Source organism: Haliotis asinina, chromosome 5, assembly GCF_037392515.1.
Source record: "Haliotis asinina isolate JCU_RB_2024 chromosome 5, JCU_Hal_asi_v2, whole genome shotgun sequence".
NCBI lineage: Eukaryota > Metazoa > Mollusca > Gastropoda > Lepetellida > Haliotidae > Haliotis > Haliotis asinina.
This window is the reverse complement of record NC_090284.1, coordinates 10,496,560-10,522,578: the sequence shown is the minus strand read 5'-3', so window position 1 is coordinate 10,522,578 and position 26,019 is coordinate 10,496,560. Positions and strand designations below refer to the sequence as shown.

Genomic DNA, 26,019 nt, shown 5'->3' with positions numbered 1-26,019 from the left:
AGTTGATCACTGGATTGTCTTGTCTACACTTGATTCTTTACAAACTGCTGCTTTATAGCTGGAATATTGCTGGATGTGGCATTAAACAACACACAAACAAAACAAAACATAACCAGGAAAAGAAAGACAACTGATCTGTCCTAAATAGCCTTTCTTATCTGATTAGTTGTGCTTGCTGGTGACAGTGTATAGAGTTTTGTAATGATTTGGTGCAACAGTTACACACTTCAATGAATTGGAACTGTGCAGTCTTCGGTAATATTTATAAAGGTGGATATCGCGGTTTGGCCACCTCTTGACACAATGACATCATGGTGGGAAGGTCGACTAATCATGGTGATCTGTACAGGAACAGGTTTGTTATTGAGAGAGAAAAACAATTAGGCCAACATGGTATTTCATACACAACCAGAAAATCGTTTCTGCCCATGTGAACAGACTTTGTGTTTTGTTCCTACGAGGAACACCTAAACTGGAATCACTAAGGTAGTTCTGCTAATGTTCAGCAACCACTGTGCATAAAGTTATCTTAGCGGTATGGTGAACTCCCTTACTCAAACATAGACTTTAGATAGTTGTAGTGCTAAGGTTGCGTCATGCAAGTGGGTTCTGGCTGCCCTGTTACCCTTTTACCTCATTTCAGAGGCAAATATATCTGTTTAAAACCATGAGAACTGTCACACTACTCTCGACATGTTCACATTTGCCATGACTGTCACCTTCACCTCATCCTTGCATCATGACATTCTAATCATTGCTCAGCATTCTGATTCACATTTACTAATCCTGAAACATCTATCACTTGTCCTATCAACTTGTCCTCTTAAATTCTATTTTGACAACTATAAATTGCATTCGTAAATATTTTGTCAGCATGTATATTGAATGTAAGTATATCCTTAGAACTTCGATATTAAATATGTTCTTTGAAAAAAGACTTCTTCCTATTTTAGATACAAATGTGAATGTTTGAAAATTCAGGTAATGTCTAGTAAATACAAAAGTAAGGCAGCTATCGTAACAATAATGTCTTATTTAAGAAATTCAATTAGATATTTATACCAATGAAATATCCTTGCAGTGCTAAAACATTTTCCAACTTAAAAAGGGAATTAAATTAACAACCACAAGTTTCACGTCTTCATTATCACAAAAGAGTGTAGACTTTGTCATGAGAAGTACATTTATGGCTACAGGACACTATGACATCAATGCTAGAGCATGTGTGACTGGCAAGCCCATTCCCCAAGGAGGAATACATGGCCGTATCTCTGCTACAGGAAGAGTAAGTATACCACATGGTGGTAAGCATATCACATGGTGTCTTAGAGCTGAACCTTTTTTCATTGTCTTCAGAGTTATTCCTGTTGGAGGAATGTTTCAGTGATACAACTATATGTTTCAGGGTGTATAACTGAATGTTTCAGGGTGTATTTCATGGAGTGGAAAACTTCATTAATGAGGCCAGCTATATGAGCATGGTTGGATTGACACCAGGATTTGGAGACAAAACTTTCATTGTGCAGGTGCGTATCGGTAGTTTCTTTATATAAATACTAAATATGTCTTGTATGTTGATTATTTAAATCAGTCATACTGAAAGTTCTATGTAAATGTAAACATAAATGTGTATGACCCTATACATAAATCAGTAATCACTCACTCTATATTCTTAATTCCTTGGAGGGGTGTTTTATATTTTGCTTTTGGGTGTTAAGCATTCGGATAGTGTATTATGAAGAATATATATTTTTTCTAATAAGATATTTTAAGATACTTTTTTAATGTGTTGCAGGGTTTCGGCAATGTTGGCATGCACAGTATGAGGTACCTGCACAGAGCAGGGGCCAAGTGTGTTGGTATTGTGGAGTACGATGGAAGTATCTACAACCCAGAAGGAATTGACCCAAGGGAACTGGAGCTCTACAAGATTGTATGTGCTACTTTCATCCTTGTTATGTTCAATGGTTACATAGATCAATAGTATTCAGTCATTTAGTTTAGTCTTACTACACACTTAGCAGTATTCCAGCTATATGGTGGCAGTCTATAGATAATTGAGTCTGGACCAGACAGTCCAGTGATTAACAGCATGAGCATCGATCTGTGCAACTGAGAACCAATGACATGTCAACCAAGTCAGGGAACCTGACCACCCAGTCCTGTTGCTTGCCTTTACGATAAGCATATTTGCCTATTGTTGCATAAAACCTATTCTATGCTGGATCTTCACAGGACACGTGAATGAGGAAATAGCTGTGAGAGTGTGTGATCTACTGTCATGGACCGCTGGTATCAGTGTTTTCAATAACTGAAAACAGTGTGTACTACTGGGGCTGTCTGTTTACAGGAGCATGGAACTGTTGTTGGTTTCCCTGGAGCACGTGCTTACGAAGGAGACCTGTTGTGTGAGAAGTGTGATATACTGGTGCCGGCAGCCAGTGAGAAACAACTCACCCTTGAGAATGCTCACAAGATTCAAGCTAAGGTACACCATTTGTGGCATTGAAGTGATTCAACTAGAATACAGCACATTATTGCTTGGTTTATGGTATATGATTGCAAAGTTTTTGTGCTTAAGATTAACTTGATCAGTATATTTATGTGAGTTAACTTAAAAATGTGGTAGTTGTTTAGTTTAAGCATGTTTCTTCAAAATGTTAATGTGAATTCTTTTTCAAAAGATCTGAACTTTATACATTAAAAGTAAAGATTATGGTCATCAGTACTGTGTACAGATTTGACTTAGGGTTTGAAACAGAAGAAAGTGATGTCCATTTGTCTTGTCATGTGCAGATCGTAGCTGAGGGTGCCAATGGACCTACAACAATGGGTGCTGACAAGGTGTTTTTGGAGAGAAATATACTTGTTATCCCAGTGAGTGTACAGATTTTGTTATGAAATTTAGTGACGTATGACGTGTGTGGATTGCAGAAATTAAAACAGTAATGAAAAAACAAATCAGTTTGATTTGAACATTGAAGTTCCGCACAAATAAGTAAGATCAGGTACCCTGATAAGTGCTGGAATATGATGCATATTGTGTGACCTCATTTCCAGTGCTGGGAGTCCAGACTTGATTATTTACAGACCGCCGCCATATAGCTGGAATATTGCTGAGTGCGGCGTAAAGCTAAACTGACTCACTCACTCCAGTCCTGGGACTAGTTTTACTTCATGACTATAGAGTTATGAACGCTGTAAAGCCTATATTTAGGACAGTTGTACTGCTCACTGAAACCGGAGCCCAGTTTTTTTCAGATGATCATAATTGATTCTGTTGAATTAGCTGGCATGTGATTCACATGATGAGTCTGGTATGTGTTTCTCCAGGATTTGTACATCAATGCTGGTGGTGTGACTGTGTCATACTTCGAGTGGCTGAAGAATCTCAACCATGTTAGTTACGGAAGACTCACTTTCAAATATGAAAGGGAATCTAACTATTATCTTCTCGGTAAGTAATGTAACAAAGTTGTGCTAATCATGCATGTTTATGACTAGCTGATGCCATACATTTTTTTATTCATTGTTCAGGTATTTTTCTGATAGAGTTTGATATTAAAGCACATTATCTCGTAGTATTTGTGCTTAAAATAAATTAGCTATCAGTCTTAATCCAGAGGTCATTTTCTTAAATTACTGGTTCTTTTATGAACACAGTGCCATTTAGAAAGTTGAAAAATGATATATTTAAGATTACTTTTTCTCAGTAAAGTACAGATAATTCCTTGTCCTGACTCATGCTTAATTACTCATGCTTAGTTGTTTTTCTCCTCCTCCCTGGTGAAGGTAGTGGAATACCTGAAATCCCTTGAAGTTCCATTCTAAAAGAAGCGGACGTAAAATACACTCACCCACCAGTAGCCTCCCTTTTTGTGCCAAATCAGTCACATGACTAACCATGCTTGCCAGTCTCTCATCACCCGGAGAGGGCGGTTGGAAGCACCTGGGGTCCCGGATATGGCGATAAGTATTGAAATTATTTTGGTCCTTTAACTGAATTTATGTTGTATGCGGTATTTGGGTTATGTATATGCATCATGATTTGTGAGTGCACTCACAAGTCTACATTAAATGTTGAAGATCTTCATCAGTCTCCCCAGCTCGTCGAAGATGCCATCAGCTCTTGTTTTCCCTGTCAGACCTGGACTCACGTAAGAAGGATTGTCAGCATTCATCGATTGCATCGCACTCATAGAAAGATGAGGACAGATACTACCCATCATCATCACCGGAGGAAGCCCTCTTCTCAGACTCTGAAGTCATGTCATGGATCACAAATGGTCTGAACTTAGTCTTGCAGTCCAAGGACTCCAACGAAGTCACGTTAAGGTTTCTGCCGATAGCTCCGATATCTACGATTCCTGAGACACTGTCTACAGCATTCAAGTCAGCAACCAACTCTCAACAACGACATATGCCATCGTTCAATGCTCGTCGTTTCCCTCTTCATCATATGGAGCCGTTCATCAGAGCACCAGAAGTTGCTGAACCATACAAGGTCATCAGTGCTGCCTGCAACAGATTCTACAAGATAGACAACAAGCGGCTTGCTCAGCTCAACACCACTACAAGACGCACCTTCTTTGGACTAGCTCGATCTAGAGCTATCAACGAGACTCTCATCTCAAAGTTCAGCAATTCTGCCAACAAGGAAGAGAGAATGATCCTGTCAGCATTCGTCACTCAGAAAAAAGATCAGCAGTTTATGTCTGAACCCCTCACCTCTATTACTCCAGGACTGAATCTACTTCATTGACGAGGTCTCTGGTCCACCTCATCATAGAGTGAGAACTTCACAAGGCCCTTATATCAGGCCCGGTGATCAGTGCCTACAATATTTGATGGGACGATTGAAGAGGTAGCAAGGATGGTCGGCCAAGACTCCAGAGAAGTCATGATGATCAAGTTCATTGTCACGTTGACAACGGTGCTCATGTAGACTAATCAGCGCTACACCAACAAGTCCAAGTTCTCCAGAGTGCAGAGAGCAAGAGATAAGAAGTTTAATTATCGAGGAGACACGTCATCTTCTTTTCGTCGCCCCTACAGAGGAAACAGATGCCCTCAGATGTCAGGCCGTTCGTCCAAGGACAGAAGAGGAGGTAAACATTATAGATCAGGTTCAGAACAGCTGGAGTCTTCCACCCCCATCCCTTCCCATACGCCATATCAGTGATGTTGCAGAAGGGAGCAGTAGAAGTAATACAGTCCTTTTACTCCCCAATTATTCTGGTTCCGAAGAAGAATTCCAGAGAAAAATTTTGGCTCATATACTGTATATTACTGTGTATAAGCCGATCCCTTAACTTGACCCTAAAATCAGTGTCAAAATGGTATGTGTTGTGCATAAGCCGACCCCACCCCCCCACATCAGACATCTGCCAGTTCCAACCAGCATCGACCTACATGATGCGCATCTACACATCCCGATACATCGAGAATCCAGGAAATATCTACGCTTCATGTTCAACGGTCAGCACTACCATTGGACGGTTCTACCGTTTGGAATATCTTCGGCCCCTAGGCTATTTACTCGGGTAACCAAACCCATTGTCAGCTATCTACACCTGAGAGGGCTACGCAGCGCTTTCTACCTGGACGATGGTATACAAGCTCATCAGGAGTAAAATCAACTCAGACGACAGTTAGACTTCACCATCTGCCTGCTAACACAACTGGGATGGTTAGTTAATCATCTGAAGTTGGAATCGGAACCTCAACAAGATCTCTAGTTCCTCAGGATTCATTTCATCACCGCATTGAATTGGATTGTCATCCCAGAGGACCAGTGGGTCTAGATTCAAGACATGATAAATCAAGCATTACTCTCTCTGTTAACACTACAACTAATCAGCCAGACATTCGGATTGCCGCAAATAGACTTATTTGCAACAAGGTTAAACAAACAGACAACAACCTTTGTATCACCGGTACCATATCCATTAGACTAGCCAACTCTGATAGAAGAATTGGGAAAACCAGCACTACAGCTACCAGATTGTAAGAATCTCGTCCATCCTGACACAAAGCAGGCGCATGGCAACCCATCTGCATTGCAACTTCACATATAGACCGTATTAAGGCCTGCTTTAACACACACAGGATACTCAGTAAGGGCAGCAAAAGCAGTTACCTTAGCTTTATGGAAATCCACTTGCACCTTATATGATGACAAGTGGAAGCGATTCGAGACATACGCCAGGAAGAAAGGATTCACTGCTCTGAAGGCGACACATCCTCAGATAGCGGATTATCCATGTCATGTATGGCATTCCAGAGGCCTGAACGGTTCTACATTATCTACATACTTGGCAGCTCTCAGTTCAGTCATCACCATGAAAACAGGGATCAAACTGACTAAAGTATCTGAGTTACTCGCCTTACTATGCTCCTGCAAGTTGGATGATCAACAATGCAGAGTTAGAGCCCCAGTTTGGGATTTAGACATCATACTCCAACATCTCACAAGTGATGCGTATGAGCTGCTCGACCAGGCCTCATTTGAACTGCTGACTCAGAAGACGCTGTTTTTACTTGCCTTGGCTACAGCTGCACGAGTGTCAGAAATTCATGCTCTAGACTTCAGTCGCACGAAATTTGATGCATCAGGAGACAGTTCATCTAGGTCTATGATGGCATTTTATTGCGAAGAATCAACTACCAGGTCAACCGGATAGACAATTCCACATATTGGCTTTATCTTCAATCCTTGGACCTCATGATACTCAAGATCTATCATTATGTCCAGTCAGAGTTCTGAAGACATATCTCTCACGTACCAAGTCTAGAAGACAACGTTTCATGCGCCCATTTATCCCTGTATCTTATTACACTTATGGAAGTATCCTGCAACACTATCTCAGTGTGGATCAGAGCTGTTAACCTCTGCGAGCCTCCAATCCACATGAAGTCATAGCCTTGGTCCCTACACTACCGCTACATGGAAATTGTTCCCTATCAACTATAATGGAGGGCTGCTTTTGGAAGTCAAACACCCTGTTTGCCAACCATTATCTACGAGACATAACCACGGAGGATGTCACTGGCATTCACCAGTTTGGACCTCTCATCATTGCACAGCAACTAACGCTTCCTCAAAGGCACTGAATTCATTCACCCGTTTATCACGTGACTTGTGAAAGCCAGACGTTCTGCAGAGTATAATGGTTGAAAGTCCGTGCGCACATCTCAAGCAGACTAGCATGAGTGATTAGGACCGTGTAATGAAGATACTTGTACGTGAACAAGGGTCGCATCTAGTCTTGATTAGAATATCTTGACATTCAGTTGCCCCAGACACTAGCAGTATGCTAGTTACTTTAGATATCATCATGTTCCAGTCAATGAAGCCTTCTTCAAAAGACAAGTTCGGGGGATGTGATCCCCCCACATAATCTACAATGAATATTAAAAGAACAGGACCAAATTATTGCTGTTACAAGTTGCTGTTAAGGGGGGAAATATTGGACATAATTTTGAGACCCAGCAAAATCCAGTGTGGCCTGACCCACCGCCGTTTCCGTCAGATTCTGTAAACAAGTAAGCATGAGTCAGAATAAGGAAAAATATGTAATTTTCTGAATAAAATGGATATTTTATTCTTATGCTGACTCATGATGAAAGCCCTCCCAGCTGCCCCTCACAGGCACGTTGAATTCCTTAATTCTCATGTCGGGCGATTTATAAGGAGAGAGTGACAAGCATGGTCAGTCATGTGACTGATTTGGTGCGAAAAGGGAGGCTACTGGTGGGTGAGTGTATTTTATGTCCGCTTCTTTCAGAGGGGAACTTCAAGGGATTTCAGGTATTCCACTACCTTTGCCAGGGAGGAGGAGAAAAGCAATTTAGCATGAGTAATTAAGCATGAGTCAGGATAGGTATAAAATATCAATTTGATTTAGAAAATTACATATTCTAGTACTTTTGTTGGAAGCCGGAGTGGCTGAGCGGTTTTGTCAGCTGAATTTTTGTCTTGGCGATTAGGTGCCGGACTCCAAAGGTGTGGGCTAGCATCCACAACCAAACAAGTGTTAGAATTTGTAATTTACTATGAAAGAATAATCCCAAATAAAGCATATGTTGTGTTGTTCTTTTTCTCCAGAGAGTGTTCAGAAATCCCTAGAACGCAAGTTTGGAAAGAATGTGGGCCAAGGCAGCATCCCCATTCTACCAAGTGAAGAGTTTGAAGCTCGCATTGCTGTAAGGAGAACTATTGAGAGTCTGAGAACTGAGTATTGATTCAATGAGTAATTATTTCACCTATGTCAATAAGGAAAGAACTGGAATGAATCATAATTGTTCTGTGTTTAAAAATCTGATGAAAGTTTCAGCTGCATTTGCAGAAAACACACTAGACATCTATGTTTGAACTTACGTCAACAGAAAACTGATTTATACTTTCATTAAATATATCTCCTTTCTCTTCAAACTCCTAAATGCCTAAGATTCATAAATTACTACAACAGGGTGCTTCAGAGAAGGACATTGTACACTCGGGCCTGGACTATACTATGGAGAGATCTGCAAGGGTGAGTACTTCTTGTATAGCACCTTTTGGATCCATATCATGTGTTTATGCACAAGACACATACCACAGCCAACTTTGTGTTTTCTGGTTGACTTACTAGGGCAGTGACCCTAATGGCAGCACATAAGATATGTGTTAGTACCTCAGAACTTGTCGTCATTCTATGTTCATTCTGTACTGTTTAGTACCTGTACTCATACTATCAGTCATCACTTGTACGATTCAGATTTCACTTTTATTGTATTTTCTAAAAAAAACTCATAGATCACAACATGACTGACACATTGGTACCAAATTTCAGAACATCATGAAGACTGCAATGAAGTACAACCTTGGTTTGGACATGAGAACTGCAGCCTTCATCACATCTATAGAGAAGATCTTCGGAGTGTACCAGGAGGCTGGTCTCACCTTCACATAACCTGCAAGTGCCTTGTCAGCAGCAATTTGCACTGTCCCATCTGCTGCTGCTTGCACCATGAATGAGGATGATATGTAGAATGTGTTGCGAAACTTGGATAGGGTTATGTTGTGCGGCACACTTTGTATGCAGATAGTGCTGGTTAGGTTAAACTCTCCACAATACAGTTTACTTACATATGAGGGGAGGGGATCCATGCACTGCCACCTGTGTAATATTCAGTGAGTGAAACAGATGGGATTTATAGATGTTTGACCATGTACCATCACCCATTGCGACTATAGTGAACAGCAAAAGAAATGCCAGAAGACAAAGACATGAACAGTTACTTTTATGAGATTTTGTTTTTTCGAAACTTGTGATTCTTTTGTTGTTCAGTATATGAAGGAAATCTGTGGTTATGGAAGAAACAGAATGGGAGTGTGTAGCATGTTTCTGTAGGCTGTTATGAGACTACTTGAATGTATTTTTTTTCACCTTAAGACAGCATCCAAAAACAGAATTACAGTCCCAGGTATCCAGGTAGTGTTGTCATTTTGAGTGTTGCTGGGTTGTTTGTAATTGATCATGAGGATGAGGACTGCATGTCCTGTTTGATGAAATGTGGCTGTTGAAAGCTCCTCAGGATATTGTGACTTAGATGAAACACGGCTGTAACACATGACATTGCTGTGATATGATTTATCAGTTGTACATGCTAATGGATACCACCCACTAACACATGCCAGGTTAATGTATGGAGTTCTTTGACATACGAGTTAATGGATGACAAATACATCAATAATTCTTGTTTCTGTAAAAGCTGTCCTATGTAGAAGTACTGGTATCAGCTTGTTTGATCACTTCAAGATATATGCCTGTATCTTGCAGGGAGAAGTATAGCAAAGCACTGATACTAAAGGTGAATAGTTATTGCACTAAAATGCAGTCTGACCTTTCCAAATATACCTGGCATCTTCATTAGCACAAATCTGAGTCAATATTGACATCAGTTCACTGATTTCATAGTTGCATAGTTCACTTACCTTGACATACAAATGATATTTTTCAAGTGTTGATGTGATAGATGGTCATTTTGTTTAATTAATCTCCATGTACTTATTGTGACCAAACATAATTAGATTTGATTCCCAGGGTGTATCTTATTTTTTAGTGATAATGAGCTGTCAATTACTGTTATGTTGTTAGAGATATTTATTCAATGTTATGTTTTGATAGCAGTGCAAGTGCTAAGAATGTATTCCTGTGAGTATATACTTAAGAGAAAACAAATGCTCTTCTCGCTCCCAATGTTGGTAGAGAAATCTCACGCTTTTGAGTGCTTCCTCTTTATACTGCCTACTGCCCTGTGATCTTGAAACCTGCTGTTGCATACTTTGGAGAAATTAAAAATGTACTCTGTGTAAAGTATATACATGTCATAATCTGTTTTATATTTATTTGATTGTATTTGATATTGAAGTGAGAATTGCCAACTCAATGAAGTATAGTGATAAAAAAAAGGTCAAAGAGTGCCCAATTATTTCATCAGACATCTGTCATTGTATGGGTGTCCTTTTCACATAGCCGATAACATGCAGCTTACCATTGCAATGTCACTTTAACCATGATGAAAGTTGGACTTTGTGTACACAGCTACTCAAGCCTAAATGTCACCCTTTCACATTCTGCAGGTATAAAGATGACACAGACCTCATTTTAATCTTCTGGATTAAGTTATTTTCCATTCCAAAGTATTCCATGGGTAACTTTATACTAACAATCATGACCTCAGCATCAATTTCGTACCCTGAGTTGTTCATGAAACCAATATATTTTGTTGGAAGCAGTAAAGTTACAGTAGGTTTCGCTAGATGGGTGTCTCTAGCAATCTCCTCAATTCTGTGTTAAAACACTACAGTAGTTACCATATTTGATTTTTACATCTGAATAAATATTTGTATATATATCTTGATATTTGTTCTTAAAGTGCTAGAATACGGACATCTGGACAGAGAGAGATCTGTATCTGTGCCTGGCTCTCCATGAGGCAATTATTTTCATGATTCATCCTTTGGGTACCCAATTTCAACCTTTTAATTATTCTTAATTGTTTCATACCAAGTAGTCTAGCTATATGAGGGTGTCCTGGACAAGTGACTGACAGTACACATCATAAAGTCAAGAAGTCAGATCACTTGATGACTTTTCTAACCTTGAATCACCTGTGAATTCTCGTGGGTTCCTATGGAAGTACACTAAGTCGAGCATATTGAAGACAATGACACTTGTCAACCTGGCTCCCGTATAACAGTGGTCTCGAACAGTCTTTTTCAAGATCGTATCACTTGGTTACACTGTATAATCAGAGATGTGTATTGTAAATTCCTGGGATGTGACTTTGCACTGATAATTTCTGAACCTAGGTTTTGAATAACTTTGACTTGATACCACTGATTGTAAAATAACACATTATTGGATACTTCCAATATAATGTTGTGCTCCAAGATTTGTAATTGAATAAATCTGATTTTTATTTATATTTATTTATTTATAGTAAAATATGCAAGTCTTATCTGGAGCTCTGCTAGGCTATGCAGATCTTTTGCCAGTATGTACATGTAAACAAAGCATTTGGACAAACTGGATTTAATACATATTTGTGTTTTACATTCATGACGGTTCGTAAGCCGGATGAAACACTTCTCTTTGGTTTTGGTAGCAAATGTAAACATGCAGAGGAGGGAAAACTTATACCACATGTTGAGTAGATATCCCCTATGCAGTGATGTAAACATTTTCTTGTTTATTTTTAAGGCAGATTATATCTAAAATGATTGATAAATTGTATCTTTGGGATGGTGGTTATCTATAACTGAGTTTTAGTTTAAAACAAGTTTGTTGTCTGACTCTGATTGTCAGATATCTTTTCTGGTTTTTCCTTACTAGGCTCTCAGCATTTCAGTCACTTGTAAACCCTGGTACTTGTAGTTTCTACTACACATAATACACAGCTCTGAACAGTGTTATGTTAAGCATTCTCTGCATACTGTTCAACAAAAACAGATAGTGCCTGAAACGATGAGAGATGATGCATGTTTTATTGATGTATTCATGACAACCGGACCACAAATGTCACACACAATAGTCATCTCTGATTGAGGTGTATTTGCTTCTTTTCCTCATTTCCATCTGGACGATGTTCCCTCCATTTCATCCTGCCATCAATCTGAATACATATACTTCTGACACCAAGATGGACAGTTCCTTCAATGTAAAATTCAGTGTACAGTCCGTCTAAAGCTCTGTCTCTGACACACACTCATACAGGATAGGTCTGTTCTGGTTCACTAAACACGGACTAGATGATCAGTTCCTTGCTTCACTCTTATCTTCTTCCTCATCTTCATCGTCTTCATCAGCCAGGGCTGATTTCTCTTTACTGATGTCACCTACATACTTATCAAGTGCCACAAGAAACTGTTCCGGTGACGGTGGGGCTATCAACACAGCCTTGGTAACAAACTGACCTGAAATGAGAATCCAAAATGGTAATATTGTAACAAAATGGACAGAAGCAAGATTGACAGGATTTAACCCTTACCCTGTCTCATCATGGGTATGTTAAAGAATCAACTATTTCTACCAAGTCTACCAAGCCAGTATCCTTGTGGTCTCCCATCCCACATCAAACTGACATGTAACTGAATTGCTTCTCGCTTCTCGAAGGAATCTCCAAGGGACCGCAGGACAAGTACAACTAACTCACCTAATTTAGGTGCCTTTTGTTTTTTTATTGACTCCATATATGTTGAAAAGTTCTCCTCCAACTGCTCTGTAGTCATGTTCAGCTGGAAACACATCAGATGTAAATCATGAATATATCCACTATTCATGGGTTTTAGCTCATATTTTTGTTTATGTAATATGAAGAAATTCCTGAGTAACAGGCAGACATCCCACTTCCAATATGACTGCTGGGCTATGATACTGAATGAGTATTCTCTTAGCATATTCGCAGGTGGTTTTAGAAGAGATGTTCAAAACTCCAATATACAAAACCCTGCATCATGAAACTCACATATGTGAATGAGGTTTAGCTCACCTATGGAAAGAATAAACAAATCGGGGTGGAGAAGAAATGGGGTTAAAGTCTTACTGTTCTGGACTAATGCCAAACTAAGTATAAGTGCTAGACAGCTTAGATCTAGTTTAACATAGATATTGCACTCTGACACTACAATCTGATGCCAAGCAAACAAGTCCCATGTTTTAACCCATCAATGCCAAGCACCAGGAAGGGTACCATCAATTACCATCTTTTAGCACAAATTTGCAAGACAGGTTGAACAAATGTATAATTCTTGGGATATGCTCTATCCACAGATAGTCACATCAGTATACAAAGACACTGGGACCAGCATTAATTATAGTATACGAATAGCAAGGTTAACTGAGGGCAAACTCCCCAAGAGTAGAGCTTTATCACTGGACACAACACAACATTAGCCTTAACAAAACTACTCACAGTTCCCAGGGGTACTTGTAACCTTCCCACAGCATCAGAGACTTTTGTGGAAGTGTAGGTGATGCCCTGGTTGAACAGTGTCATCATTTCCTCAACGCTGGCACTCATGTTGCCTGTCAAGAGAAGACATGCAGCCTATATTACCAATATAGGGTAAAGTTAGTGAGTATGTTTTTATGCCACCTTTTGGCAATATCGCAGCAGAGTACATCATAAATAGGCTTCACACATTCCTTAAAGGTCACATGCAACCAAAGAATCAAACATAATTAAAACACAATTACCACTTATTCATGACATATAATATACAACGCTGCTTGTAAAAAACAAACTAAATATTAAGCGTACATTCACGATTCAAAAGTGCAATATTTTATAATTGGGCCTACTTCCCTCGAAACGAAGCCCTCGGGAGACCGAACAAAATCATATACACTAGAAGAAGTTGTTATCCATAAAGAATGTATATAGGGATGTTGGGTTTTGTAAATACATGTTCTCTGAATTTACGTTTGATCCAATCAAAAATCATCTCAACAGAGATGGTGAATTACTGCGTGGTTGAAAATTGCCATTCGTTCAATACAAAGCAGGACTTGAAACTGACAAAAGTTGGCACCACTTTCCGTCAGATCCCAGTCATCCAAGAAAATGGATGTACATGTAGTTTAATTTTGTTTGCAACCCAAAGACATAAAAGCATGTCATGTGTACAAGTATCACACCTGCCTAATTACATAATGTGGCAGAGACAGGACTCGGGTGCACGAGTCATAAATCAATTTATTTTGTTTATGGCGTATAGCCTGATAGGTGTTAAGTTCAAATTGCATGTGGTTAATGATTGAAGCTGTGTATTGCATATTGTCATTAGCAGACACGCGGGCAGACATAGGTGTCAATAAACCAGACATTGAGCTTTCTCTGTGACAGAGCCTTCTTACCACAATCAACCATTTTTTTTATGTAACGAGTAGATTATTTACTCGTCTGTGTACACAACCAAGATTAGACTACTGTTCACGACCTCATACTCCGGACATGCATACTGTTTCAAGCTTCGCGAATGTGTTATGCACGCAGTGCAGCACAGCTGTTGAAACCACTTTTTCCCCCCCATCCCTGAGGGGAATTTAGTGAATCGTACGAACTCCGATTTCGCAGGCTTTTCATTTTCATTGCATTGTTTTCAGCTTTATAGGTTGAATTGGCATTTTTGATGATTTGTTTCGGTAAGTGCATACCAGAAGGAATCAGAATCTGCAAAGATGTGTTTTACGTTGCATGTGACCTTCAAATGAGTGTGACATGATCAGGACAACAGACTGTTCATGTTGGCTAAAGTCAATCCGAAAATATCTTCTGCCACTGACTATGAACAATATAGTACACCAAAAAAGTTAATGATGTAAAACTAAGAAATTGATTGTTTTTAAACCTTGTTTTGAGCAAAGTTATCCTAATTATTTCAAAAGTATGACACTAAATTTGACTTTCAACCTAAGTACGTATCTGCTGTTGAGTCTGATGAGCCAATACCATACCAAAGCTGTGGAATATACGTCTGCATGAGTGATATATTAAGTTTGTTCACCTTGACCTCTCATAACAATCCCATTTCAAACCAGTATGCCCAATGAGGTCACAAGGAATCAAAGATTAAAAACTGTTTCATAGCTCATATGTTATTCTCTCAATCTCCGAGAATATTCAAGGATTTACAGGATGAGAACATGGAGGGCACGTTTAAACAAACCTCTGCCTTTGCGTGGAAACATGTCCTTGAGTATTCCTCGCAGGGCCAGCATTTCCACCATTATGTCTGGCGTGGCAAGAGCAAAGTCAAATTCACTTCTGTCAATCACCCCGTCAACAATCTAAAAGGAGATAATTCAGACTGCTGAATAACTGACACTGATAATTCCACACATATTGAACAGAAAGTATGTTGTATTGTATAAATGTGAATGGATCAGAATAACAAAAATTCTAATGCCATGACACTGCAGTTCACCCTGCAATGATTCACTACCCATAAAACCAGTCATCAAAGCAAAACATCAAAGCAACTTCATCAAACTTGAATTCAGTGGATGTGTTGAAAATCATGTTTGAAATGAACCAATTCAGGTGTCATCATTGTAGAGTGAGTAAGTATGGCTTTATGCTGCCTTTAGCAATGTTCAGCAATATCACAATGGGGGCACCAGAAATGGGTCATCGTTGTAGAGAACGTGCCTGAAGTTTTAGATTCATGTGTCAAATTGTATTGAGGAGAGGGTGTTTATAGTCCAACAAAAGTCAAAAACAAATTTCATTACAATTTGAACAACAATGATGGCAGCCCCAAACACTGTTGAATATGGCTGCCATGGCATCCATGTTGAAAATCATACTTTAACAAAATGGACTGACAACTACTATAGGGGACTTGTGTGTGATGTTTCACCTTTACTGTTTCAGTGGTTTCTGAACAAAGAGATCACAGCACTACAACAGTGGAAAGATAAGCAGACAAAACTTACTGACAGTATCATGTGTTCATCCTGCCATTGCAACATGTGCAGTTTAACGCAGACTTGCAGTTGTCCTGTTGTGTTAGAGCTCAGCCACCCTAATTATAATTCTTTTGATTCCCCATTTTCTTATGTCCCTGAGGTCACAGTTGAAATAATCCCTTGTGGTGCAGTATGAGTTAATCTGAGTGGAAGACCCATTCTCACCTGTCTGATGAGATCTGCACCTCCTGCATAGACAGCACCAAGGTCCCTTGCCTTCTTCTCGTCCTCACTACTCTGTGGAAAAACACCATGTGCTCACACTTAGGGGTCTGGAGTCACAACACTTCTGTCTTTGTTAAAACCAAAATATTTCACATAATATTCACATTATCTGTCTGTGTGAACATATATAACCGTATTGAACTGTTTAAAATGAGTATAGTGATAGTCATACTCTGGTCATGTACTGAAGGAACGAAATAAAGGGACACACGAAAAATTCAAGCATTCATAACATTTTCCAGTTTTCATCACCAGCTGCGAGTGAGTGAGTTTAGTTTTACACCACACTCAGCAATATTCGAGCTATATGGCAGCAGTCTGTAAATAATTGAGTCTGGATCAGACAATCCAGTGATCAACAGCATGAGCATCAATCTGCGCAATTGGGAACCGATGACGTGTCAACCAAGTCGGCGAGGCTGACCACCTGATCCTGTTATTGCCAGCTTTGAATAGCGCTGTGGGTGGAAATTTGAGAATAAATAAAGGAACACTGCAATGAAGTGATGTTTCCTTATTTGTTTCTCTCATGATATTATACCAGGAGGTGCAAGAATAGATATATTTTGGGACAGGAAACCCCTCTCAACAGCAAATGCTTTAACAACTTGGCTACACTGCTGCTTGTGTCTGTGTTGTTAAATGTCACAGTCAATATTGTAGTGCATGACAGAAACCTTCACATAACAAAGCTTGAGGCAAAGTGTGCCCGAGGGGCTTGGTATTTATATGTGACAGAATATTTTACGGTCACTGCTTTCTTGGAAAAAATGAATCAAGTCACAATATATTTTTTTGGGAACACACTTTTTCTGAACATACAGGATGTGCAGTGGAAGCAAATCCCTCATTTTTGTAAACCTTAAAGGAAAACGATTTTTCCATAATTTTCTTCCCCCAATTACCCTCCCTTCCAGAACACCCTCCATGGCTGATGAACAGCTGATGGTGAGACGGCTGAATAGACAGGTTTGTTGGTACAACAAATACAAACCTTGGTGAACACTGCACATCTCTTCACAACATTATCGTCAAATGTATGGGGCAACATAATTGTTGAGCTAATACTGCGCATGAACTTGGTCTGAAATATACATGTATTTATTAGACAATCGTGCTACAGATAGGAGTCGTGAATAAATGAAAGCACATGTGTGCATGAAAACAAGTGTACCACCAAAATCCATATGCAATATCTGTAATATATCGACCCGTGAAGGTCCCGGGGTAGAATAGGCCTTCAGCAACCCATGCTTGCCATAAAAGGCGACTCAGCTTGTCGTAAGAGGCGACTAACGGGATCGGGTGGTCAGGCTCGCTGACTTGGTTGACACATGTCATCGGTTCCCAATTGCGCAGATCGATGCTCATGTTGTTGATCACTGGATTGTCTGGTCCAGACTCGATTATTTACAGACCGCCGCCATATAGCTGTAATACTGCTGAGTGCGGCGTAAAACTAAACTCTCTCACTCTCTCTCTCTCTCTGTAATATATCACAAGTAAAGTAAATCTGTTTGACGTATCAGTGTGCAGTATCCACACAGTATGCTCATTAAACACTCTACCAAGATCACCACTGGGACACATCAGTGAGTGAGTGAGTGAGTGAGTGAGTGAGTGAGTGAGTGAGTTTAGTTTTACACTGAACTTAGTAATATACCAGCTAAATAAACGGTCTGGGCCAGACAATCCAGTGATCAACAACATGAGCATCGATCTATGCAAGTGGGATGTGATGATAAGTGTCAATGAAGTCAACAAGCCTGACCACCTGGTCCTTTTAGTTGCCTTTTATGACAAGCATGGGTAACTGAAGATCCTTGTGAGTACATCAGACAATGGCTTCACATTGCACCTGTATGGGGAATTAAACCTAAGCCTCACAGTAACATGTGAATCACTAGCTACTCTGCAACATCTTATAGTCTGAAAATATGTCTGACAAGACACTTGATGAACGAACCTTCTTTCTTGTAGTCATATCAAGTTCAAGGGTGGCATACACGAGTCCGTCCATATTATCAAACATACTCGGATCTGCATATTCTTTATGTCTCTGCACACATTCCTCCAGGGAGTGGCACTGTGGTGGGTACCGCGCTCGGATCCACACGTCATCGACAGGCTTCCTGTCTATCCAGTTTGGGTGCTCTTTAGACTTGTCTTTTTCCTTCTCTACTCTGTAACCAGTTGTCCACACAAGTACTTATTAGCTGTGTTTTTTTCAAAATAATTAGCAAACATTCAACACTGAATAAAAACCCCCAAAAACAAAAACAAAACAAACAGTATCAGAGATGTATGTTGTTATAATTAACTTCTTGTGATTAGTTCACAAGTTGATATACAGATTTTTAATGTTATCAGTAGATCTGAAGCTGTTGAATTGAATTTGGAACAAATTGCACAGCACAAACATTGAAGCTCACTGTGATCACAAATATTTGTAAGACCTTTTTTTGTTTATAAGAAATTGCACATAGTAACAACAACCCTGCATTTTGTATTCTACAACTGTGTTATGAGTCATTTCAAAATGTATTTAACGAGACGACAGACTGGGTGTATTATCACGTTTCTTATGCACAGTAGTATCAATTCCATAATCATAATATTATGTTATGTATGTTGTTTAATGCCATACTCAGAAATTTTCCAACTATATGGCAGTGGTCTGTACAGAATCAAGTCTGGATCTTCCAACCCAGTGATCAACAGCATGAGCATCATTTTTTTGCAAATGGAATATGGTGATGTGTAAACCAAGTAAGTGAATCTGACTATCCAAATGCTGATAGTCACCTCTATGTCAATGAGTCACTGAAGACTAACTCTAATCAAGATCTTCATGGGTTCACTCATCTATACATAAATCACAAATCTGCACAGAACTAGCATATCTGAACTGGCCTCGTTGGTCTGAAGTGAACATGTGCAGTTGATCTCACAGATGTGAATTTGAACAGACAGAAATTTAACCAACTGATTTATAGTGTTCTTACAGATCTGAGCTACCATCTCTGACCTGATCAAACCTCACTAAGACCTGAACTCAGGGATATGACCTCACAGATCTGAATTGGAACACAGATATGAACATATCCAACTGATCTGAACAGCCTTAGATCTGAAATTACCCTACTGAGCTGAACAGGCCTAATAAATCTGAAATGGACTCACAAACCTGAACTGACCTCAAAAATCTGAACTCATCTCACAGATACGATTTCAACTCACAGATCTGAACAGGCATCACAGGTCTGAACTGACCTGACGAATCTGGACTGACCTCAGTCTAAGTAAACTTAGTCTCAGTACTTTTCGTTAAACTCCACTACTGAATCTAACAAAACCATTTGATTGGACGGTCATTGGTCACTCACAGGTTACCTGACGCGACCTCCTACTAGGTTTCGTTAGACTCAGTAGTGGAGTGTAACTAAAAGTACTGAGACTAAGTTTACTTAGACATCGTTCATCTTAACTGATGACACTGATCACAGCTGACCTCACTGGTCTGAACTTACCGAGCAGTCTTAGCTTTCACCCATTTTTCCTTCTCTTTGGTCACGTGTGGCTGGCGCAACTTCTGACTCTTTGTCACCTTCCATCTGACTGGTGTCAATGCAAGTGTTGGTGTGGCTCGTTGCAACAACGCTGATCGGAGTTGAAGCAGCAGTACTGGTCGAAGTGCTAGTGATGCTAAATTAAAAGATCATTTCTGTATAAGAACAGGAAAACATTTAACTTATTCACGTGTATGACAAACACCTTTACCAATTTGAAGAGACTCGTGATTACTGCTATGGTTTTGACAAACCAGATACAAACCCAAAATACAGGAACAGTAAATTATTGCTGCTGCTGCTGCTGTTGCTGTGATAAACACTGACAACAAATTGCTACTTCTCTTAAGTAAAGCCAAAACTGACTGTTATCCAGTGACAAGTTGCTACTACCATGATATACAGCTAGAGTTATTTTGCAGAAGCACAGGATTGTATGAATTTTTTGCTTCAGTTTGCAACATGCAAATTTTGCAATGAAATTGGCAGATCTTTTCACACATTGCAGAGTCAGCTTTGGAGAAACAAGCATGTCTATTAACTGGAACATAGTTTGCAATCGTGAGTGAGTGAGTTTAGTCTTACACCACATGCAGCAATATTCCAGTTGAATGACAGCTGTTTGGAAATAATCAATAATCTGGACCAGACAATCTAGTGATCAACAGCATGAACACTGGTCTACTGAATTGGGAACCAATGACATGTGCGTCACCATCCTCTTGTGGCAAGTATGGGTGGCTGACGATCAGTCCTAATCCATATCGTCATAGGTAGTTTGGCATAATGTGATGTTGTACAGTAAAATAATAGTTGTGCCATATTCTTTAATCTTTAATGTTCACAGGACAAAGACATACATATCACTACACAACTAGTTTCATAATTACGAATGAAATTTCTGTAAAAAAGAAGTATCTACATATTCAATCATTTTCCTCAAAGTTCAAACACAAATGGACTTGAAAATACCAGGTTTTCTGAAACAAGCCCAGTTATTCTATATGGGAAATAGGGCTTTTGACAAGTGAAATTTGACACCAGATAGAAACCCAGGCTTATATTAAGAAACATTTAAGGACTATGCAATAAAATGGAACACACACAAAGTCTACTAAAACTCTTGAAAAGTTCGAAGTGCTAAAAATTGGTCATGAGAACTTTGGGGTTCAATCGAGTCAATCCATCGCACAAAGGAATCATGGCAGTCTATACCGCTCAGCATTGTAAACAGATATGTTCGTCACGTAAGATATTGGAGGAAATACCCTGGACAATTTGTGTTGTAGAAAGGGGACGCTACTCTCATTTGGAGGTTTCGGAATGTGACTCTTCTGCACAGGGAGGCACAAAGAGACTGCCAACAAACAGGAAGGTGGGGCTGTATTCAGTGTGGCAATTGAGGGTAATTCAATATGTATAGATTCGATGCTGAAACCTGAATTAAGATTCTACTGGAAAGGGACATGACTGTGTCAAATTACACTTTGGCACAACAGCATGAGCTGGTAAAATGGCAGTTGAACTTGGTTTACCACTGTTTACGACTCCAGATGATGACTCCCGACTCTGCCATAACAAAACAAGGCTCTATTTATAGATCTGAGGCCAAACTCACAAAATATTAACAAAATAAAGGATAAAAACACTTTCCAAAATCAGTGAAAAATATAGTATATGCGTAAGTAGTCATCACCTTTGAGTGCAGGGCATTTTAAAGTGGGTCTAGGACAAATACCACCCGGACAATTCCCACCTAGGACTATTCCCAACTGGACAATTCCCATCCCAAAATAAAAGTAACATGAAGAACATAGTTCAGTGTCAACATTTATTCATGCTAACATATGTACCATATAACAATATTCCATATAAAACAAACAGGAACTATTGGCTTCTTCTTGATATGCTTTAGTATCAGTTTTACTGATCCTATTTACTAAATAACAAATGACTTCTTTGAGTGGTATTTTAGAAGTTGGGGAGTACAAGACAGACAAACTTTATGGATAACAAGTTCTTTATTACAATAGTGCAACGTTTCGGTACAGATTCTTGCACCGTTGTCAAGCAGGTATGAAACACACAGTGGTGGCAAGTATATATAGTGAGGCTAACAAAGACAACAAGATAACAAGGTGATTAACACAGCTGTGTAGGGACTGAGGTGATGAAGCCAGTGGGTAGACAATGAAGGAGGGAGTAGAAGCCAGCGATGTACAAATGTAAGGGATGGTTTAAAAAGGCAGAGAGTTTATACAGCTGACTGGGCTTGAAGGAGTGCATCATAAGCTGATGGAATGTAATATCCTTGATCTTGGTTGACGGTAGGCTTTTGACGTTTGATATGAATGGCTTTGGTGAGTTTGCGTTTGGTGAAGTCCTTTTGGTTGTTGGCCAGGATGGTGATGTCGGCCCAGTTAATGAGGTGATTGGGGTTAGACCGGATGTGATCAGCGATGGCTGTCAGACTTTGCTGTGACTGATGTCTGGTGTTCTTTCACACGGGTGTTGATCGGTCGGAATGTTTCGCCTATATAGCTCTGTCCACAATCACAGTTTATTTTGTAAATCACACATTTCGGGTTTTTGTTGTCGACATTTGCAGATTTTCTTCCATTGGCATGGAGGAGGTTGTTCAGGTGGATGGTGATGTAAAAGTGGTATCGATGCCTGCTTGTTGTTTCAGGATTTGGCTGATTTGGTGTGATGGTTTGCTGATATAGGGGACAATGGTGCAAGAATCCATACAGAAACGTCGCACTATCGTAATAAAGAAGTTGTTATCCATAAAGTTTGTCAATCAAATAACAAATGATAGCATTTTTTAAGTAAGGAAGCACTATTTCGTGACATACATAAGGTTACTGAAACTTTTAATGATATTGTCATGTTTGCATGATATTGCCATGTTTGCATGTTTACTGATGTAGCGTGAACTCAAGTTCGCTACATTCTAGTAGTCTGTGGCGATTTCAATCGCACAAAGCAAAAACTTCATAAAAGTCAATTTGCTTTAATGCCACAATTTTGTCAAAGTTAATATTACAGAACAAAAATTCAAAGTAAAATTTCTTTTCAATTTCTCTATTTCAGTATGGTGGGGATTATAGTGAAAATAACTCGGTGGGAATTGTCTTAGGTGGGAATTGTCCTAGGTGGGAATTGCCCTACGTGGGAATTGTCCGGGTGGCATTTGTCTGGGTGGGAACTGTCTGCTCCCTTTTAAAGTTGAGTTGTTATAAGGAAAGACTGTCGGAGAGTCACCACCTGGTACAAAATGTCTCAAACATATCCGACTGTACTTATTCAGTGTCCATGCTGGCTCTCGTCTGACAAGTTTAACCCATTTGTTACGAGGAGTTGATGCCCTGATCTTGTGCGGGAAGGAGAAGCCATTGGTACTTATAAATTTTTGCTGCTTTCACGTTGATGCCATACAACCAGGAACACAACGGTGATGATACGGCATATTTACTTTAGCTGACAGCCTCAAAACAGCGGTGACTTAACAACCTTTTTTCGTCTTTTCTAAAGACAGCACTTACAAACAGACAAAATCCAAAATCTCTGTATTAAACAGAAGCCCATGGGCTTTTGCTGGACACATTTTCCAAATTGTAACCAATAGGCTTTTAAACAAAAGGGTTTGCTTTCACAAAAACCTGGCAGTATTTCTTTCCCTTGAGGAATACATAATATAACTATTTTCTCCTAACACTGTCAGTACAACATTATGCAATACTGTAACAGGGGTTGCTAATGAGAGGTATATACTAGTAAAGATGAGAAGTAAACTTCATCTAGGTGAATGCTATTTAACCACATACAGGCAAACAAATGTCAAATGTCTTTGTAGTATCTTATTGTTGTTTTGTTGTATTGTGCTCTTCTTCAACTCAGGACTGCCACCTGCATAGGCTCTTTCATTAGTTTCAAGTCCTACTCGCAACATTTCTGTTCAGGAAAGCATATTCCTGCTAAACAAATTAGCACTGCTTCGAACATGCACTAGTGCATAAAGTCTAGCACTCTGTTGTTGTAACGTAGTTTCTATCCTTAGTTTAATGGGTTTTTTGTTCTTCTGAATATTGTTGAAAGCATACTCCATCATCCTCTTTAGGAAACTTCTAAATCTCAAAGACCTCTGTAATTTAAATTTGCAAAAATATCTTAACATTCCAAGAAAAATTACCTTAGAAGTGTTTGTGGAATTTTCCCCCAGTAAATCGGTAAGGGAAAGTTCGATGGTGGAACAACACTATTGTTTGGGGTACCGGTCACGTGACCTCTTTCGCCTGTCTTTTTCATGGTGAGTGGAAAGGGTGTCTGTATCGATAGATTTCTCACCAAACACAAATAGGACCCGCCTGAGCGTAATGAAAACACATGGAGGTAAGTTAATAACCCGTTGTTTAGGCGCTTTTAACGATGTGCCGGCCTAACCAGCTAGGGCCCACATATCGGCGACTTTTTCAATTTCTAATGCGAAAATGTTGCATGGATGTGAAACTTTCAATGGTTGTCGTCATTGTAGCAAATGCTTGTGCTACCAGTGATGGATAATGTCTTGTCTGTTAACGATACACTAAACGCCAAATGTGCCCTGAAAATACACTTGTAGAAAGCTCATCACTTCATCAATTTAATTTACTCAAGGTAAACATTGTTGACAACACGCACCTGTTATGGAGGTCGCCATATTTGATAAGGGAGGTAATTTATTTACTTAATTTATTTCAAAGGTAATATATCGTACTTTAGTTGCAAGATTTAGACGTTTATTTAACCAAGGGGATATCTTTTCGGGTTATGTACAAAAAGTTTTCCTCCGAAAGTTTTTGCTTGAGAGATAGCCAATAGAATCACTCCTTACATAGACGTAAAGGAGCCGAAGAGCAAAGTCGGCCATTTTCTTCTTCAGACAGAGTATCGATGCTACTAGAAAATTGAAACAGCTGATTGAGTGATCTCGTTCAATTATTTATTCCTTTTAGGATTATCGATGAAGGTATTATTCTTTGATCGCCAGTGATTGTTGCCATTTCATCTATTGTCACAAATTCTTTACCAGACGCAAGGGTTTCTTGTCATAAAGTTGGAATTGTCATGTGTCAAAATCGTTTTTGTTAAAATGAAATAAGGTCAAATGATAAACGACTTATATTTGATTTTTCAACTTTACCCGAACTCCTTGTATAGCATTTGGTTAATTAATTTATTGACACTAGGTCCAGGTTGTCTAAACTTATCATTAAACTTTCATTCTGTCTCAATTTACACTCTTTCATGTTCATAAATAGGAGGTAATAATGACATGCCGATGAAAAATATTAAAGTGATATTCAACGTACATTCAGTGCAAGTATTAGTCAAATCATGACATTTTGTCATAACCAGTAAGTACAGAGTATCAGTACTAGGTGAGTTCATGCTGGATACCAATGTGAGTGTTTGTTTATATTTGATAGGTCTGTATTCTTACATGTGGAAATGTGTTTCATTAATGAACCCCATATAGCATGTTAGACCCAAATACCATGGTTCAGTTTGGAAATCTGAGGATGGATACTGTCACACATGAATTATTTGGTGAAGAAACAAGTCAGTTTTTCCATCATTGTGCTAGTGTTTAGACTTAACCTATTTGAGGTCTCTGTGGACAGCCCTTATGAATAAAGTAACAAACAAAGTCAGTGTCTCCAGGAATGTAACAAATGTAGTTATGTTGGATATGGTGAGTAAGATACTGTACTCATGAGGCGGGATATGTGTCTATAGGTGTAGATGCAATAGGTTAAAGTATTTTCAGGCTGAATATTGATAACATATTTAGGGAGGTTTGGGAGGTTTTTAATATTTTCATTTTGTTTGAAAATGCAAAGTGTAGTTTGTGGATCATTTAGGTGGGAAAATCAGTGAACAAAAAAATTCTGATCCTGTTTACATTTTTGTACCGCAGTCTCTGTCAGTTTATGACAGTCTGGATGTGACATCCAGCTGTTGCCTTTGTCTTCTACAATCCAAATGAAGGTATCAACCAAAAATACTGAAGTATGTTTTATGTCATCATGGGACTGAGATCCGTTCCTTTGATTTGAAAATCAAGACTTTTGAAATTGCTTAAAATGATATGAAGAATAGTTCCACACATTGAATCTCTGTACATTCATATGTGATGAACCATATGGTATTTAGATTTCTTT

The 26,019-nt window shown here is 39.2% G+C and overlaps 2 protein-coding genes across 5 annotated transcripts in view; one reads left to right on the top strand and one right to left on the bottom strand.

The window, feature by feature from the left end:
- The window catches only part of LOC137283689 (glutamate dehydrogenase, mitochondrial-like), a 127,734-nt gene that overhangs the window by 4,976 nt on the left and 96,739 nt on the right, over window positions 1-26,019 (top strand). For 2 of the 4 annotated variants that reach the window (XM_067815341.1, XM_067815342.1), the window contains exons 4-12: window positions 1,197-1,285; window positions 1,428-1,526; window positions 1,796-1,933; window positions 2,351-2,488; window positions 2,797-2,877; window positions 3,334-3,457; window positions 8,108-8,205; window positions 8,472-8,534; window positions 8,835-11,473. In XM_067815341.1, the coding sequence (XP_067671442.1) occupies window positions 1,197-1,285; window positions 1,428-1,526; window positions 1,796-1,933; window positions 2,351-2,488; window positions 2,797-2,877; window positions 3,334-3,457; window positions 8,108-8,205; window positions 8,472-8,534; window positions 8,835-8,954 (950 nt within the window). In that variant the 3' untranslated portion in view covers window positions 8,955-11,473. Of the gene's footprint in view, window positions 1-1,196; window positions 1,286-1,427; window positions 1,527-1,795; window positions 1,934-2,350; window positions 2,489-2,796; window positions 2,878-3,333; window positions 3,458-8,107; window positions 8,206-8,471; window positions 8,535-8,834; window positions 11,474-26,019 lie in introns of those variants that run through there. The other 2 variants (XM_067815343.1, XM_067815344.1) reach the window with 2 other exon arrangements.
- LOC137283690 (large ribosomal subunit protein uL1m-like) lies at window positions 12,018-24,525 on the bottom strand. Its single transcript, XM_067815345.1, has 9 exons — window positions 24,497-24,525; window positions 19,775-19,949; window positions 18,211-18,427; window positions 17,239-17,328; window positions 16,185-16,256; window positions 15,218-15,338; window positions 13,462-13,574; window positions 12,703-12,784; window positions 12,018-12,463 (listed from the first exon to the last, which is right to left on the bottom strand). Exons 1-9 carry the CDS (start codon window positions 24,513-24,515, stop codon window positions 12,303-12,305), a joined length of 1,050 nt encoding a protein of 349 aa, XP_067671446.1. The 5' UTR covers window positions 24,516-24,525; the 3' UTR covers window positions 12,018-12,302.